This window comes from Saprolegnia parasitica (assembly GCF_000151545.1).
Source record: "Saprolegnia parasitica CBS 223.65 unplaced genomic scaffold supercont2.103, whole genome shotgun sequence".
NCBI lineage: Eukaryota > Oomycota > Saprolegniomycetes > Saprolegniales > Saprolegniaceae > Saprolegnia > Saprolegnia parasitica.
This window is the reverse complement of record NW_012156497.1, coordinates 1,419-18,870: the sequence shown is the minus strand read 5'-3', so window position 1 is coordinate 18,870 and position 17,452 is coordinate 1,419. Positions and strand designations below refer to the sequence as shown.

The following is a 17,452-nucleotide window of genomic DNA, read 5'->3' as shown; positions in this document are numbered from 1 at the left end:
TTGAGACCCGCGCAAGTTCGGATTGCACCACCGGACTTAAAACGTCGATCAAGTACCTTGCATTTTGTATGCGAGAAATGGAATCGCTGCACATCTCGATAAAGTACGAGAGTCGAAAGGGACCGGCTAATCCCACGCCATTTTGCACCCCCGAGAGCCTGCGAGATATACCGACCATGCATCGGCTTGTCGTTGACGACCTCGAGGTTTTCTGCGTTCGTGGGGATTATAGCAGGATGTCCCAGTCTACGAAAACGCCGAAAAGGACAATTCTGTACATCATTTTTCGTACCAATGACGCTTCAAGATCGATCGAACACAAATAGTCATGCGATCTCAAGTTAGACCAGCTGGCCTGTCGAAGTCTGCGTCATGGTGGACCGATAACCTCATGTACTAGCTTGCGAGAGATGGTAATAATCGATGAGTCAATTTGCTCAGTAGAGCCTTGCAGAAGAGCTTCGAGTTCGAGGAAAGGGGTCACATTCAAATTCGGAAGCAAGGTCCCGCCGCCCGCTCGATGTCCTCTGCCGAGATCCCTCAACTCGACACTAATACCGGCGGTTGCTGGCGCCAACCTCTATTTTTCCTCAAACAGACCGGTCTACTGATGGGCAGCAACCGTGTTGGTGGCCGCCATGCCAGTCGTGGTGGGCGAGGCGGGTTAGCGTTTTACTTGAGACCACCGGTACAAATTCGTAGCTTGTTTGTTCTGCGCCTGGATCTTGAAACTTGTGTGCTTCTGCTACCTAGTAGCTATGACCTGCGTGGTTCGACAGCATTGGATTACAAGGCCCACCTCGACGTCAACGAAAAACCTACCCGGTCAATCAATACCAGAGACCAAGCGTCGATGCATCCGGTGGGCATGCCATCCGCACCAAGCGTCGATGCATCCGGTGGGCGTGCCATTCGCAATTGACTGTGACCCTCTTGTCATGCATATGATCAAGGAGCTCGCAGCAGGACTGTTGTGTTGTTAAACGCATCGTCAGATCGATCAAACTCTCTTGTCATGCCGCCTGAGCGCGGCGGACCATGCTCCAGATCCGCCACTCGGTTTTTATAGTGGACAGGAGGACGGCGCTAGCTTCGTGGAATTTAAACGTCCCCTCGCAGCGCTGCGATTAAGAAATGAAGCTGAATCCATCAGCGTCAAGCTTTGAATTTGCGTACGGCGCGCGCGTCATGCTACTCGGTCCTGTCCATGATCGTCCAGGATGTCGTACGGCTTGTGGCCAAGAGGTGACACGGTTGAGACGCTCAGTCTGTTGCACAGACAGGTCCATTGGAGGAGGCAGGACCACTGTTGAGTTGCCCCTCACGTTGCATTGGACATGACCCTCGGGACCCACCATGGCACGGGAAGGTCTTTGACGATGAAAAAGCGTTCACCAGAGACGCTAATCGAAAGTCAGTGAACTCCAGCCCCGATGCTAATCGAAAGTCGGTGAATGGAGCTCGAGCCCCGATGGGAGATCTTCTGCCATTCGTACATGTGAACAGAGACAGTTTTAGGGGGCAATTAAGCAGCCCTTCCTGGACAGCCGTGGCATACACCGCGGACCATCTCTCGCATGTATCAAGAGCGTGTCCCAGGCCGCTGCCGGCGATACATCTTGAGCGCTGGGAATCGAAAAGGTTGGTGACTGGAATTTAAAAAACTGCAACAGCCGTTTTCGATGGCAGCATTACTTTGTGGGCACCCTTGACGACGACGACGGCGCATCGATCCGAATGATGAGTCATGCGCGCATCGACCGTTCCAGAAGGCCGCGTCTTTCTTCCAGGGACACGACGACAACGTCGTGCGAATCAAGAATTACGTAGCATAAACTTTGGTTACTTGTGTGTTCAACTACCCTCTGACTAACGCCACACTCGTTGCCAATACTGAGCACTGCTCGTGCTACCGATCCAGCGTAGTGCTATGCTGTGCAGTCGACGACCGTGAAGCTTGACGGCGATCCTGAAGCACACGATTCCAAGCAACTGGGCTGGAACGCGTCTGGCTCAAGACGCTTGGATTCCCTTTTCTCGATGACGCTGCGCGCCATGGGAATGGCGCATCGTAGCGTGCACCATGTTACCAAGCTTGTGCCATCTGGTGAGCCAACAACTAAGCCAACGCCGACCGGCCCCCATCTGCTGGACCATGCCACAGCCTTCATGTCCGCGAATAAAAAGGAGGGAGTTATGGCCGTGACTCGTATTGACACAAGTGTTTCGAGTGAACATGGGTCTTGCTGCGTTTGACAGAAGGGTGCGGCGGGAGATACCGTGTACAAAGGCAGGCGCCCGCCATGGCGCGTGATGAGTTGCTGCGAAACATGTGGGCTTGGTGGCATGGGTACGCTGTAGATAACGCATCATATGATGGAAATGGAGGCAGCACGGCATGCGACGGTCATGCATCTGCGGCGCCAACGGCTGCGCGTCATGGCTCCTCGACGCCAGTCTTGTGCGCGTATAGCTACACTAGAGCTTGGCGCAAACTTGAATTTGGTCCATTGCACGTGCCAAGTGGGTTCTGAACCAGCAAATTTGACCTCCATTCCGCAGGAGTGTTGCTCCCTACGATCCCCTTGCGGCGCGCCAGCCTGTCTACAGGTGCCATCTGATCAGAAAATCCATTGCCCTGCGGCTTCAAGGTACAGCATGCGCAAGCTGTTATGCACTATCGCGGGTATCGACGACGTCACGGGCTGCATCCACCGAGGCGCGGGCTCGCACCCAATCCAAGCGACGAGCTGTCTTCTCCCCTTGTACACACTTGAAGCAGCAGCGAGCTCTGTTGGTTGCTCCCGTCGTGCCACCGCCGCGAGGTCGAGCGACGACGAGTGACGCATGGAGTGACTTCGTCGCTTCAGGCCCAGGACGGTTGCTACTCTTGAGTGCGACGTCGTGGTGAGTTCCTTGACGTACCACGGCTTATAGGCCCCCCCGCGCCATCTGGTGCGCTATGGAGCCAAAAACCAAGTCATTGGTGCTTTGGAGATCTACGATACGGACGCCGTCGCAGCTGGTTTTCTCTAATCACGAAGTCACAGCCGGTGGGCACCAATGAACTGCTTGTCTTGTGCATATACTGGCTGCGTCACGCCGTTTACTATGGCCTACGTACACGCATCGAAACTCAGATGGCGCGCTACTTTTTCCATTGAGAGCTCACTTTTGAATTTGCGCCTTGACCACCAGAATGACACGCAACGAGACCCAATGCATCTTTGAGGGCTGCGATGTCCCGAGCCTCCCGCAATCGACCAAGTGCTTCTTCCACAAGAACCGCAACGTCTGCTCCTTTGCGGGCTGCCGCAACCAGGTGTACGCGCGCATGCTCTGCGTCGGCCACGGCGGCCGCAAGCCTTGCTCGTCGCCCGGCTGCTCGTCCAGCGCGCGCGTTGGTTCGTTCTGCTGCCGCCACGGCCCCAAGCCCAACCGCAAGCTCTGCACGTCGCCAGGGTGCCCCAACGTGCGCCACACGGGCGGCAAGTGCATTCGCCACGGTGGCGGCCGCCGCTGCCGCATGCAAGGCTGCGAGACCCACGCGCGGACCGGTGGCTACTGCTGGCGCCACCGCGTGCAGTCGTCGTCGTCGCAGGACGACACGGACGAAACGAGCAGCGTCGTGAGCAGCAGCTCGACGGCCGTCGAGCTCGACCCGCTCGCGCTGCTGTTAGCCGACGACTATGAGAACGAAATCCTCGACGACGCCGCGCTTGACTCGTACTTCGACTTGCTCTTGCAGTCGGACAGCGTTGGCATTGCGGTCCAGCTCTAAAGCGATCGCATTGGCCTTGGATAGTAGAAACGATAGAAACCCTTAATTAAACTCAACAAAGTGGCGTGCAACAAGACATCGGAAGTCTCTTGGGAGGAAAGGAGTGGCTCTGCACCGGCCTGCTGCACGTGGACGGTCCAGGTAGTATGCTGCGTGAATGGCTGTAGATCCCAAGTGCCTCGGAGATCTGTTGCGTCAAGACATCCATCCAGGTGCAGCCATGGGAGAAGAGAATCTCTGCCGACGCCACAGAAGCAATCTTGGATCCTGCGACACGTGAGGCTGCGTCATCGCTATCGACACTGAGGCGGGTACGGATCCGACTCGGTACCACGGTGCGTGATGGTCCCAGAAGCACCAGATTCGCGCAACGCAGGAGCTCTGCTCGACCATCCTCACGAACCACCGCGTCGTGGCGTGTGATGCTAGCGGGACCGCGCGCGTCCTTGCTTTTCCTGGCGTATTTGGCTGAAATGCGTGCCATGGGGTGCATGTAGAATGAGCAAATGAGAGACGACGTCGCAACGCTTGAGGATCCCGACGCTGGCGAGATGGCGATGACGCGTACTAGTACATTGCATTGCGCGCAAGCCAGAGCGACACAGAGTCGTGCCACGTGAGCACGCTACCGAGTGTCGTCGTCGGAGAATATCGACTGAGAAGAGAGCGGTAGCCGTGCGACTCGCGCAGTCGATTGCCAGTGGCAAAGATACCAATGTCTCTGTTCGATAGCGCAAACCACAAGATTGCCGTTGAGCTCCTCGCTGAAGCACCGGCCAGCTCCTCGCTGAAGCACCAGCCAAGCCTCACGAGCGCATTAGGAAGTCCACCATATCTTTATAGTTGCATGTAATATAACTCAGTTCAACAACAACAAGCTTGCCGTTGATATTTCAACCTATTGGCACGATCGTGCATTGCAGGCCTCTGCAGAGATCATGTCGTCATGCTGCTACACCCAAGTTGCAACACGGATGTGCTGCAGCGACGACCATGTGATCCGCTGGTATTGAACCCGAGGCGCTCGGAGATCGCTGCGAAGCTGCCACCGTGATCCTACTACCGCCGTCGCGAGATCTTCACGCTCAGCATCATCACAGTACAGGGATCGAGCATGTACCCCACTTCTTCGCATCAAAGATTCGACGCCCTACAAGCCCAAGTAACCGCCTGCTCGCAACTACACCCACAGCACCAAGATCGCACGGTCGAAAGTCGGTCGCTGGACGAGTGCTGCCCGTGGAGACGGAGAGGATGAGGACACTGGTTTTTCTACTAACGTTACGATGGCAAGCATGAATCCTGCAGATAAATAGTTCGAACGGGCGCTCATTCACGCCGCGTGTTCATGCGACGAGCGCGGTCTCTGGCGCGACCTTCTTGTGCCGGCGCACGCGAGTGAGCGCAACGCAGACGCGCTTGGCGCGGAGGCTAAAAAACATGGCTTCTTCGCAGCCGTCGCAGCGCACGCAGTCGTCTTCGTCGATCGGGCAGAGCACGTCGTGAGTCTCGTGCCGATCAAGCTTCCAAAAGCCAATGTCCTCGGGACAGAACGGCACCTTGCGCCCGCCGACGACCGCGCTGTGCTTCTGCTTCTTCTGGCGGTCGATCCACTTGTGCGTGATCGGGATGCACGCGTCGGGCGATGACGTCATCGACGAGAGCACTTGGCGGCAATGGCACGGCGGCTCGACGCGCTTCTTGGTAAACCACTGCATGATGGATCTTGTCGTCGTCGTCGTCGAGGCAATTGGCAACTGACATGTGCCAAGCTCGTGTCAGGTTCGACAATGATGGTCGCTTTGTGACACGCCTGTAAATCGATCCAATCCGATGCTGGTTTGCAATTTGGCGGCGTCGGATTGGTCAATTGGGGCCAGGTGGCACGGCCACGCCGATCCGCGCGCGGACTGAAGCGCAGCTCGTCGTGTCCTTGCAGCATAGCCCCGTCGAATAGCTCGTCGTCTGCCGCAGGCAATATCCACGCTGCGACCAGCGAGCTTCAACGAAGCCGCGAACCGAAGCGGACGCATGACTGTCCTGTCCACAAGGCCCGAGACGTAGGACGGCGCAGGAATGGCATGGAGCGCATCGAAGGCGACAGCCCACAACGCGACGATGATGGTCGCTTCCAGTAGAATTGCAGGGCATCCGAATGGGTCATCGCGAAGGCTGCGCTCCCTCGACCATCGAGCTGCGTCCGGGGCGTCGTCATCTCGTTTCGCAATAGACGACACCGTCGACGCCACCGTGCGACACAACTGTCCAACGGTCTAGCGTCCATACGTGTTGAAAAGACAATGCGTCAACGCAGCAGCCATTCACATTTCTTTCCTAGCGATACTGTTACCAGAGGCAGTCGAGGAGGCAAGCGCGCGCAAGCACGTGATCGCGAAGGCTCGATGACGCGTCTATCGCAAGCTCTGCGCCCACGTTCTCGTCGAGCAGCAGCGTTTTGGCGATGGCCATCGCAACGCGGACGGTATCTTCGACGGGATCGATGGGCAAATCCGAACGCTCGAGCTGCCAAGCGAGCTCGAACGCCTCGAGCGCCGCATGCACCGCGGCCGAGTCGACCGCTGAGCGTGCCACGTACGCATGGCGGACGTGGCGCCACCAGATGCGCCAGCGCGGAAGGTAGTACGTCGATATGAGACCGCCCCAGTCCTTGCCGGCGTAATCCGAGAGCGCGTTGCCGTTGGCGTCGCCCCATCGCGTCACTTGGTTTTTGGCTTCGTACTCGAAGTAATTAGCCATCTCGTCGTCCGCATCGCTGAGCGCCCGTGCGTCGGCTAGCCACGGACCGAGCATGAAGTGGCGATTCGTGTTGAGGATGCGCTCGAGCATCTCCATCGAGTCTTGCATGCGGCGCATCACGGCATTGAGCTACGCACTCGGCAGAAGCGACAAGGTGCAAAGGACTACCTCTTCAATTGGCGCGACCTGCGCGTGAAACAGCGCCTCGAGCGCCGCCAGGTCGGCCGCCAAGCCGTCGCTGAGCACTTGTCGCGTCACGTCGACGAGGTCCCGCGTGAAGCTCAGGTGCGACGCCATCGCTGGCGCAGCCGCCAAGAGACGCCGCCACGCAAACAAAACGTCGTCCGCGTCGTGGGTCAGCGCCGTGGGCATGAACCGGGTCTGGAGAAGCCCCCAGCGTGGCCGGAGACTCACAATGCACTTGGTGACGCCGCCAAAGCCTTTGGAAACACTATAGACGGTCGCCGCGAGCCGCTGCCACGCGTCGAGCGCATCGTTTGTTGGGGCGTGGTACCGCGCTCGGATGAAGCCATCGACGTACGTCGGAACGTCGATCGCGGCGGTTTGCCACGGCATTTGAAGCGCGAGGTCGTACACGATGTAGTTTTGGAAGATACCCTCCATCGTCAGCCCGAGGCCCAGCAGCGTGCCGGCGCTCATCGCCCGCGCTGCAACAAGGTCGGACGCGACCGTCGGGAGGTCGCCGCGCATCCCGAGGCTGCCGCCAAAGTTGTGCAGGACGCAGTAGATCCAATACTTGCCGAAGTAGTTGTCGGTCGCTTGCCACATGGGCTTGACCTCGCTACATATGCCATCATCTCCGAATTGATGCACACAACGAGAGAACCAAACCTGTACAAATCGAGCACGATGAGACCGTCCTGTGGCAGGTGCGAGATGTAGTCGCGGACGCGCGCCGTGGTCCAGAAACGCGAAAACGAAAAAGCCAGCCTTGCATGAGCCACACGGCAGACGGGTGCACGGCGCGCATGCTGCGTAGGACTGCCGACGACGACGCAGCGAGGTAGGCGGGTGCGCTCGAGGTCGGGTCCATCTCGTTGTACGTGTCGGTTTGATAGAGCACCGCAGAGTAGTTGAGGAGGGCGGCTTGGTGCCGCACGAACGCCGAGCCGATCTCGAGAAAGAGCGGGTCCGTGGGGTCGAGCATCATGACCGATGTGAACGGCGGGGAAAACCCAACCCAAGGCGGCGATTGCACAAACTTGGCGTTCGGGTATAAGGATACCATCTCGGCAGGGACGTGTCCTAGCATCCTCTTGATACATTCTTGATACGACGAAGCAAGGACGCACCGCCAAAGGCAGGCAGGGCCGGCGTCATGCCGAACGCGCGCATGCGAGCAAGGATCTTTGTCTGGAGCTCAAACTGCTGCTCAATGAACGACGATGGCAGCGGCCCGCGCACCCAGCTGCCTTGGATGTTGCCCATGCGGCCCCACGCGAGGAAGCTCGCGCCCGCAAAGAAGGCGTCGAGGCCCGACGCGCTGACGTTGAACGCGCGAAAGGTCGTCGCCCACACCTTTTCTTGGCCCGTGAATGCCAATGGGACGTTGATACCTAGATAAAAACACTATACGTAAGCATTGTAGTATGGCGCAGTACCGTTGAGCACCATCCAGTCGATGTGGCGCTCCCACTTGGCCCACGACCAGCTCCACTGCGAGTAGCTGAACGTGCACACGTTCTCATAGTACGTGTATGCGGCTTGCCGCCCAAGGCGCAGTGGCGTTGTCAGCGCCGGCAGCGTCGGCGGAAGCACGAGCGGGTCGTCTTCCCAATTCGTTTGCGTCTGGGCCGCGGCCTTGAGGTACGCGTGCAAGCCATAGCCCATGGCCGTCGCACTGGATGCGCGCAGGTGCACTCGACCTGGTGTCGCATCGACGTGCGCTATGTCGAGCCCCGACGACGCGTCGACCGGCAGCGCCTCGAGCACAAACTACACGAGCATGTAGGGCCCAGCGAGGGCGCGAGATAGGCCGACCTGGTCGACGTACGTTTGGCCGAGCCGCCGGGCGATAAGGCCCTTCATTGCATCAACGATATCGTGCTCTGGTCGCGGCAAGAGCGCGGCGACAAGCGCTGCATGCAGCACGACGACGATGGCCCTGCGCATGCTAGAAGCAGCTCGCCAAGCCAAGTTGGGTGCGTTTAGCGTTCGGCTTCGAAACCTCTCACATGTGATATTGCACGTTGGGTGATATTAAGTTTGAGAAAAAACCGCTTTAAAGCCGAATTAGCTACGAGCCACAGGGTCCATGAGCTCCGAGGTCGCCGCCCAGCCGCTCTCCAAGAATGCGCGCCGGCGCATGAAGAAGAAGGAGAAGAAGCAAGATGACGGTCTGCGTCAAGAGGCCGAGCGCCAGCTAGAGCTCCTGAAGGAGGCCACGGACGAGCCGGCGCCGGCGCCGGAGGTGACGGTCGAGTATGTGAGCGCCGAGGTCGCGTTGCCGACGTCCGACCGGCGTTTGAAGAGTTCTCGCGCGTCTTTGAAAAGTTTCTCAAGCCGGAAGAGCTCTGCGGCGACAAGAGCGCGGTCGACGAGGTGGCGCCCGAGGCTGAGGACAATGCGGCGAACGAGGTCGAGGCCTTTGACGAGCCAATGCAGCTCGGGCGCAAGGCGCGCAAGAAGGCCAAGCAGATTAGCATCTCGCTGCTCAAGCAGCTCGTGGCGTGCCCGGACGTGGTCGAGGCCCACGACGTGACGTCGTCGGACCCGCAGTTCCTCTGCTACTTGAAGGCGTACCGCAACACGGTGCCCGTGCCCCGCCATTGGTGCCACAAGCGCAAGTACCTCCAGGGCAAGCGCGGTATTGAAAAGGTCCCGTTCATTCTGCCCGACTTCATCGCCAACACGGGTATCTCGGAAGTGCGCGGCGCGCTCCTCGACGACGAGCTGAAGAAGAAGGGGTCGGCCAAGATGCGCGAGCGCATGCAGCCCAAGATGGGCCGCATCGACATTGACTACCAAGTGCTGCACGACGCGTTCTTCCGATACCAGACCAAGCCACCGCTCTCGTCGCTCGGCGATCTCTACTACGAAGGCAAGGAGTTTGAAGTCAAGCTCAAGCGCAAGACGCCGGGGCTTCTCTCGGACGACCTCAAGCGTGCGCTCGGTATGGTCGATGGCGTCCCACCGCCGTGGCTGCTCAACATCCAGCGCTACGGCCCACCGCCGGCGTACCCGCATCTCAAGATCCCGGGTCTCAACGCACCAATCCCGGACGGTGCCAGCTTTGGGTACCATCCTGGTGGCTGGGGCAAGCCGCCCGTCGATGAGCTCGGGAACCCTCTGTACGGCGATGTCTTCAACAAGGCGGCGGCGAAGACATCCGAGCCCGTCGAAGAGGTCCTTCCCGTGAGCAAGGAGCGCTGGGGCCAATTGGACCCGGTCACCGAGGTCGACGACGAAGAAGAAGAAGAAGAGGACGAGCAGCACGAAGAAGACCAAGTCTACGCGGACGCGATCGTGGGCGAGCCCATGGCGGCGGTCCTGGAAGACACGATGGACAGCGGCATCTCGAGCGTTATGTCGGGGGTCTCGACACCCGGCGGCGCCGTCGACCTCCGGAAGCGGGGGACGGAAACGCCCGACGTGACGCCATCGGCCCCGAAAGAGCTCTATACCGTCCTCGCGCAAAAGGAAGTCGCCGTCGGAACGTCGCTGTACGGGTCGGCGCACGGCTACGACGTCGGCGCCAAGCCAGGAGGCACCGAGAGCTCGACGAGCGGGATGCTCACGACCGAGTCGTCCATTGATGGCGACGACTCGCGCAAGCGCGCGCGAAAAGCCGAGAAGGAAAGCCCAAGAACCTCAAAAGTTCAAGTTTTAAACAGAGCGTCCATTTGTATTATCTAGTCCTCGACCTGTTGCTTGACTTGTGCGAGACCAGACGGACGCTCGTGATGCAGTTTGCATGGACACTTGGAGACACCTCCAACGCCATGTTATCAGGCTTCCATTTCAGGTCCTTTGACAGGTTACATCGCTGCGCCATCGTTACTGGCAGAGGAATAGATATAGGAGGTTCTTCCTTTCTCGGTAATGTCGCCCGCTGGTAGTATGAGCAGCACCGAGAAAAAACCATTTTACACTGGGATTGTTAGCTACTTGGCACGCTGTAGTTGCGTACCTTTTTACGCTCTTCGGCCATCTCGGCGCGCTTGGACTGGAGCTCCTTGAGCTTGTGCATGGCCGAGCGCTGGCTCGGTGTCTCCCTAATGCGCAGACATGGACGGTTGGGTCGTGTTCTTGGCAGACAAGTTGTTGTACTTTTGACTGCTAGAGACGACCATGGACGCCGCCCGCGCTTTCGACGGCTCGTCGACTTTCTTTCCTGCGAGCGCCAGCACCTCTTTGGCGTGCTTGAGCTTGAGCCGCGCGTCCGAGAGGGACGAGTTGGCGTCGGGTTTCGGTGCTTGTTGGAAGAGCGTATTGGCCAAACTCGATGGGCGGCGCGTCGGCAGTGGCTGGGGCACGTCGCCGACTTCGTCGGCCGGTGCATCGTCGTCGTCGTCGTCGTCGTCGATCGGGTCGGAGCGTCGGCGCGCCGGCGGTGGCTCGAGCGGCGCGGCGGAGAACGTGAATTCCCCTTTTTCAGCCACTTGCGCAGCTCTTTCTTGAGCGCCTTGTTGTGCAACCGATACTCTTCGAGCGACTGCGTGAGGTCGGCGATCCGCGCTGTCGTGTCCACGGGGCTTTGCAGCTGCTGCTTGCGCAAATCCGCCGTGAGCTGATTGCTGAGCTCCATGAGCTGGTTGCGCTCGTGTCGGAGCACTTGGATGTCCTGGAGTGCTTGCGTGAGCTGCTGCGCGGTTGCGTTCGACTCCTACACCCAGGTTTCGATCACGTGTACACCTTGTCAATATAGGATATAAACCGTCGACGGGCGCGCGGCTTGGAGCATCGCATTCTCCTTTTGGAGGCGTTCGATGAGCTGGTTCTTGGCGTCGAGCGTCTGCTGCGCCGCAAGCAGCTCTTGCTGCACTCGCGAGAGCTGCGCTTGCAGTGTCGCCGAGCCAGAGTGCTCCAACTCATGCACGCGGGCTTGGAGGCGGTCGGCGTCGGCGACGGCTTGTGCAAGCTGGCGCGCCAAGTCGGTCGTCTCCGAGTCGGCTAGGAATCTACATCAAACACCTCTTCGCACCAGGGCGCCATGTGTAGTACGGGAGACAGCTGCGGTTTGCTTGATGACCTCCTCGGTCATGGCGCGAATGACACTCTTGAGCCGCGCGTTCTCGGCTTCGAGCGAGTCGAGAGGCTTAGTCGGTGTCGGCGCGACAACGCTCGGCGGCGGAGACACGGGCGGAAGACTGCCGACGGACGGCGGCGGGTCCGTCCACGACGGCGACAGCGCCGGCTCGGACACGGTCTTCACCGACGACGACGGCAACTTGAACGCTTCGTTCATCTGCAGCGCGGCTTTTTGGGCAAAGAGGTCGCCGCGCAGCCGCACGAGCTCGTTCTCGGCGTGTCGGTACCGGTCTTCCACCGCCTACAAGACACATCGGGTCGTCGACGCGGTCCATCTTGCGAGTACAAACCAGCTTCTCGGCTTGGAGCCGGTCTTTCAGAGCCGCAAGCTCGCGGTACTTGATGTCAAACTTGGCCTGCCATTCCTGCTCCAAGTCTACCATCGAGTGTGGGGCGACCAGAAGCGCGTGTGTGTGCTTGCACCTCGGAGCTTGGATTCGTTGGACGCGTCGTGGCTCGTCGCACGTCGCTGCAGGTCCTCCAGTTGCTCGTGCAGCTGCGATATTTGCTGCTTGGCGTGCAGTTCCTTTCCTTGGCGTCCGTAACGAGCTGGAGCGACTGCCGACTCGCGTCTTTCGACGATTTGAGCTCGACTTGGGCCGTCCAGAGCTCGTTCTTGAGCTCCTTTAGCATCGTTTCGCGCTGCTCTAATGCGTCCTATCCACGCATCGCCCACTGTACGAGGTGAGAGAGAGTGTCTACCTTGTGGTCCGAGACCAACCGCTCCATCTCCCGCTCCCGCTGTAAAAGCTGGTCGTCGGCTTCCCACTATACAGATATCCCATGCGTTCCCAGCAATGACACCATGTACTAGTATAGTATCGCACTTTGGACTGCTTGAGCTCCGTCTGCACCTTCTCTAAAGTCTCTTCCACCGAGCGCAGTTTACCAATGAGCGCCTAGACACAAACAAAGGCTGCTTATACCTCGGCGACGCGCACCTTTTTCAGTGTACCTCGATGCGGGCTTCAAACTTGACGCTGTGCTCCTTCATTTCGTTGTCCTTGCGTTGCGTCACGCGCCGGACTTCGTCCTCGAACTGCGCCTTCTGCTGCAAAAAGCCTTCTCCACGGCATGCAGCGACTAGGCATGAACGTCTCGTACGACGCGCTTCCTCACACAGGTACAAACCTGCAAAAGCTCGGCCATCTTGCCCTCGTACTCGTCAAGAAGGGCTACGACGTTATCTCAGTTGGTTTTGGCAAGGACGAAGAGTGATACCTTGTTTGACTTGCTGGAGGTCGACTTTGTCTGCTTCGAGTTCGGCGATTTTGGCGTCTTTCAAGCCACGCACGTCGCTGAGCTCCCACTGCAGCGCTTTGGCTTGTGTCTCGGATTCGTGCAGTTGCGAGAGGAGGTCGTCGACCTTGCGCCGCAGCTCCGTATTGCGCTCTTTGGTCGTCTCGACCTCGCGCGCTAAGCTCTTGGCCTTGAGCTCGGTCTCGCGAAGCTTGGTGGTGATGTCGTCATTCGCGGCTTTGGCTTCGGTCTCGCGCGCGCGAAGGAGCTCGTCGAACGTCACCGACATCTCTCGCCGAAGGCTCTCCATGTCTTCGTCCTTCTCGCGCAGTTCGCGCTCGTTGCGTCGCTTGTACGCATCAAACTCGTCCTTTTGCTTGCGCATGGCGTCGTCGTACGACCAGCGCGCGGCCTCGACTTGGGCGCGGACGTCCTTAAGCTTTTGCGTGTAGAACGCGTCTTGCTCGGCGTGCTTTTGCTTCTCGGCCTTCATGTCCGAGGCCACATCCGCGAGCTGAATCTGCAGCTCGCCGATTTCGTTCTCGCTACGTCGTGTGGATGCACGACTGCATTGGTCGGATTCGACGTACCGATCGCGCAGCACAATCTTCATGGTCGCAAAGTTGCTGTCGTACATGGCCAGCTCTTCGTCGCGTCCCTCGAGCAGCTGCGCGCATCAGCTACAGTAGTGTCGTCGTATAGCGCAAGTACCTTGAGATTGTACTTGAAGTCTTCCTGGAGCTTGTGGAACTTTTGCTTGTAGCTGCCCATAGCCGCCTCCTAGCCGCGCATAGGCGCCTCTCGCCACGCAAAAGAGGTACCTTCTCCTTGAGCATCGTCTCGAGCGTCCGAATCCGGTACTCGTTGATGTCATGGAGCTCTTTCTCCTTCTCGAGGATCAAGGTCCGAATGTTGTCGGGCCTTCCGTCCATCGCCGCCCCGCTCGGCCAAAAGATCCCTCGTTACAAGCACTCGTGGCCTTTTACGTTACAGGATCCAACCGGTTCTGGTCGTTTTAACCGGTTGGCGGTGGCCGCCAGAACGACTTGCGAACGTTGCTGCTTCAAGTGCAATTTGGGAATTTGACCACGATGCTGTCATTGACGAGGCTCGAGCACGGTAACACAACACACTGAACGTCTACATGAAGTTATTATAGTGTCTTATTGATTTTTCTCAATGTACAAGGATGACGGACGGTTTACGAACGCAACGACGTCGACTAAATAATTGTATTTGGGTGACGCGTCATAGCACGAACGAGGCGCCGTCGGTATGGCTCCAACTCATGTCGCCGCATGTGAGCAGCACGTCCAAGATGGATGCATCCAAGTCGTCGCCCGAGAGGGGTAGCGCCATCTCGGAGCTCGTGCCATCGTCGCTCATGGCACTGTCGCTGCAACAACCTTGGTGGCTACTGTCCGAGGGCGATGTCGGCGCGTTCTCGCGCTTGATGTACATGCGGTGGCGCCAGCAGTGACCACCAGCCCGCGCGGGCGTCGCGCAGCCTGGGTACAGACAATGCTTGCTCCCGCCGTGGCGAATGCAACGGTTGTGGATCTGGATCACCTTGGTGCAGCCAGGGTGGTGGCAGAGCTTCTTGTGCTTGCTGTGGCGGCAGCAAAAGTCACCGAGGCGCGCGTTTGTTGAGCACCCGGGGTGCGCACACGGGTGGCGGCCGCCGTGGCGCACACAGAGGCTCCGCGCGTACACTTGGTTGCGGCAGTTGCTGATGCGGCAAAGGCCGCGGTTGCGGTGGAAGTGGCACTTGACCGAGCCCTCCATGGGCTTGCTCGTGCAGCCGTGAAAGTAGCACAAGGCGGCGTTCTCCATACTGTCAAAAGTGCTCAAAATTGATACTGAGCTCACCAGCTTGGGGATGCGTGGCCCAAATTTCCTGCCGCGCGTGACAAACCAAAGCTCTGGTCGCTCATGTGATGGCGATCGTGCTGCGGGTGTAGGACACAGCCACAGCAGATGCAGCCCGTAGAGTCGCGTGACCCGCGTCCTTTCTAATAATCGGGGACGCGGATTGGTGCAATCTCACGTCGATCCGATGGGCGGTGCCACAGTTGTCACGAGCCAGACGGTGCCGCGCGACGCATGAAAGGCTGCAAGAAGGGTGCCGCTGGAATAGAAAAACTCAGGTGCCCTACACAACTGTAGTACAAATCGAGCTGGTATAATAGTATGCTTGTATTTCCACGCGTGCTTGCTTTAGTATGTACGCCGAGGTCTCCAAACGACGCGGATGCAAAAGTTGGGTTTTTGGCACATGCACGTCTCTTGGGTCGACAACGGTTCGTAACAGGTGCAGCAGCGGTACTTTCCACCTCCTTTGAAATTACCGCAGACCGCCGCCTGGTCTTTGTGTATACTGCCTTTGCAAATGCGCGGAGCCAACCTGATGAATTTCAGAGAGCCAGACAGACCATCATTCGTTTTTGGCAGTGGACACGATGAAATTCAAGGGCTTTGGGCGTTCGCGATGCCTCGTCCATTGCGACGAACGCTCGGCGGCGTTTCGAATTGCGTCATTTTTTGCTGCAGTAGGATGCACGCCTGCATATAGGCGTGCGCAATCCCAATGAACCCTTGAGTACAAAGGCAGAATCGTCGTGAACAGTATGGCTACCGTACTTGAAAGCGTTGTCCATTTCCGGGATCGAACTGTCTCCATAATAGAGCGTACCCGTTCTTGACGCTGTGCCCTCGACGAAAGGTAACACCAAGGTGACGCCTCGCGCCTGCGAATGCGAGGGCTCACACTCGAGATACGCCCTGAAATACAAGACTTTTTGAAGTTGGTTGACGATTTAACATACGCGCACACTGCGGCCGCAATTCGAACGTATCAATGGCGTGTCCTTGTCGCAACTTCAGTTTTTTCCTTTGTATTTGCCAACGTTTGTTGAGGTCGCCCAGGCGTGGTGCGAAACGACATCGTGCGAATTCCACGGGTGCCGCCCTCTACTTCTGACCATAGGAACGAACCAAGTGCGTTCTACTGTGTCTGTACGGCATGGAATCTTGCGTCCGATCACGCCGCCATTAACATTATAGATGTCCCTAGACTATGCCTATACAAGACTAAGCTGGTGCAAGCATGAAACGTACTGATTCATTAGACCTGACGTCTTGCTTCATGCTACCGTCACGTGCGAATCGGGTGAGCCAATTGTTAGGCTGTCACATCGTAGCAACACGTCCAAAATCGACGCATCCAAATCTTCAGGGCTCGAGCTCAACGCGCTCTCCACGTCGCTGGCTGCGATCGCATCAAAGAGGCCCTGGTCCCAGAGCGTGGTGTCGTTGCAGTTGGCGTCAGATTGGATCTCCTTCGTCGCATTGGCACTGTCTTTGAAGTGCTTGATGTGTTTGCGATGGCGCCAGCAGTAGCCACCGCACCGCGCAGGCGTCGCGCAACCTTCGTACTGGCAGTGCTTGCTTCCGCCGTGGCGAATGCACAAATTGTTGATCTGGATCACCTTGGTGCAGCCGGGGTGGTGGCAGAGCTTCTTGTACTTGCTGTGGCGGCAGCAAAAGTCACCGAGGCGCGCGTTCGTCGAGCACCCGGGGTGCGCACAGGGGTGGCGGCCGCCGTGGCGCACACAGAGGCTCCGCGCGTAAACTTGGTTGCGGCAGTTGTTGATGCGGCAAAGGCCGCGGTTGCGGTGGAAATGGCACTTGACTGAGCCCTCCATGGGCTTGCTCGTGCATCCTTGAAAGAAGCACGTCGTGTCGGCGGAATGTGTCGTGCTCATGATGATGTGAAGGAGGAAAATTGGCATGTGACCGTCCGGCGCCGTCTATCGTCACCATTGCAAACTCGTGTGACTCACCGTAGTAGTACTTTACTCTAGTCCACAAGTGCGGCAAGGGTATGACACAAAAGACAGACGTTTCTCGCCCACAAATTAGTGATCCCATCTGATTGGTCGTCAATGACGAGGGCCATTGCGGCCAAATTGCGGTTGGACGCAAGACGCTCAACACCTGAGGTAACAATAAGCTATAAGCAGCGACAGTATATTGGTACGTCTTTCATAAAACGGGCCGAGCATGAGGTTGTAGGATGAGGAACGGTGTCGATCGACGCCGCACGCCGTGTGATCGTCGTATTCATACCAAATTGTTTTTAAAAATGCTGAATTTTATTCCGCTACATGTCATCAACCAACATTCCGTGCGACCGTCATTCGAACTGGACAGGATCCAAGCCAGGCAGGCAGACTGTACCTTTTTGCTACAAGTTACTCAACACATGCGCCAACGCTAGTCGACAAAATACTGTATATATGCTTACTTGTTAAGCGCATGCGATGATCTATGCCTACAACCACGAAAGTAAATTGCAACCTTCGCGCATGCAGGTATATATTGAGACGGCTCGCGAGACAGTAA

General features: G+C 58.0%; 7 protein-coding genes across 7 annotated transcripts; 2 read left to right on the top strand and 5 right to left on the bottom strand.

Annotated features, from left to right (window-relative positions):
* Positions 1–3,199: 3,199 nt before the first annotated feature.
* SPRG_13554 (hypothetical protein) lies at positions 3,200–3,859 on the top strand (the record flags this gene model as incomplete). The annotated part of the gene is made up of 1 exon (XM_012352609.1): positions 3,200–3,859. The coding sequence occupies one exon, from the start codon at positions 3,200–3,202 to the stop codon at positions 3,779–3,781; it is 582 nt and encodes a 193-aa protein (XP_012207999.1). The 3' UTR covers positions 3,782–3,859.
* A 1,174-nt stretch (positions 3,860–5,033) lies between these two features.
* On the bottom strand, positions 5,034–5,543 carry SPRG_13553 (hypothetical protein). The gene has a single exon (XM_012352608.1). The coding sequence runs from the start codon at positions 5,497–5,499 to the stop codon at positions 5,128–5,130; it is 372 nt and encodes a 123-aa protein (XP_012207998.1). The 5' UTR covers positions 5,500–5,543; the 3' UTR covers positions 5,034–5,127.
* Positions 5,544–6,118: 575 nt separating this feature from the next.
* Positions 6,119–8,671, bottom strand: SPRG_13552 (hypothetical protein; the record flags this gene model as incomplete). Its single annotated transcript, XM_012352607.1, has 7 exons — positions 6,119–6,667; positions 6,707–7,340; positions 7,391–7,419; positions 7,470–7,804; positions 7,852–8,115; positions 8,161–8,494; positions 8,540–8,671. 7 exons carry the CDS (start codon positions 8,669–8,671, stop codon positions 6,128–6,130), a joined length of 2,268 nt encoding a protein of 755 aa, XP_012207997.1. The 3' UTR covers positions 6,119–6,127.
* A 142-nt stretch (positions 8,672–8,813) lies between these two features.
* Positions 8,814–10,414, top strand: SPRG_13551 (hypothetical protein; the record flags this gene model as incomplete). The annotated part of the gene is made up of 2 exons (XM_012352606.1): positions 8,814–8,996; positions 9,032–10,414. The coding sequence occupies 2 exons, from the start codon at positions 8,814–8,816 to the stop codon at positions 10,412–10,414; spliced, it is 1,566 nt and encodes a 521-aa protein (XP_012207996.1).
* A 244-nt stretch (positions 10,415–10,658) lies between these two features.
* On the bottom strand, positions 10,659–13,980 carry SPRG_13550 (hypothetical protein; the record flags this gene model as incomplete). Its single annotated transcript, XM_012352605.1, has 16 exons — positions 10,659–10,773; positions 10,829–11,170; positions 11,203–11,384; positions 11,436–11,671; positions 11,723–12,050; positions 12,100–12,185; positions 12,233–12,305; positions 12,356–12,466; positions 12,512–12,577; positions 12,637–12,708; positions 12,765–12,860; positions 12,941–12,984; positions 13,031–13,593; positions 13,639–13,715; positions 13,760–13,828; positions 13,870–13,980. 16 exons carry the CDS (start codon positions 13,978–13,980, stop codon positions 10,659–10,661), a joined length of 2,571 nt encoding a protein of 856 aa, XP_012207995.1.
* Positions 13,981–14,296: 316 nt separating this feature from the next.
* On the bottom strand, positions 14,297–14,891 carry SPRG_13549 (hypothetical protein; the record flags this gene model as incomplete). Its single annotated transcript, XM_012352604.1, has 1 exon — positions 14,297–14,891. Exon 1 carries the CDS (start codon positions 14,879–14,881, stop codon positions 14,297–14,299), a length of 585 nt encoding a protein of 194 aa, XP_012207994.1. The 5' UTR covers positions 14,882–14,891.
* A 1,300-nt stretch (positions 14,892–16,191) lies between these two features.
* SPRG_13548 (hypothetical protein) lies at positions 16,192–16,812 on the bottom strand (the record flags this gene model as incomplete). Its single annotated transcript, XM_012352603.1, has 1 exon — positions 16,192–16,812. The coding sequence occupies one exon, from the start codon at positions 16,810–16,812 to the stop codon at positions 16,192–16,194; it is 621 nt and encodes a 206-aa protein (XP_012207993.1).
* Between the last annotated feature and the right edge of the window lie 640 nt (positions 16,813–17,452).

Coding starts and splice junctions, on each gene's coding strand:
- SPRG_13553 (XM_012352608.1), bottom strand. CDS start 5,499: ATGCAGTGGTTTACCAAGAAGCGCGTCGAGCCGCCGTGCCATTGCCGC.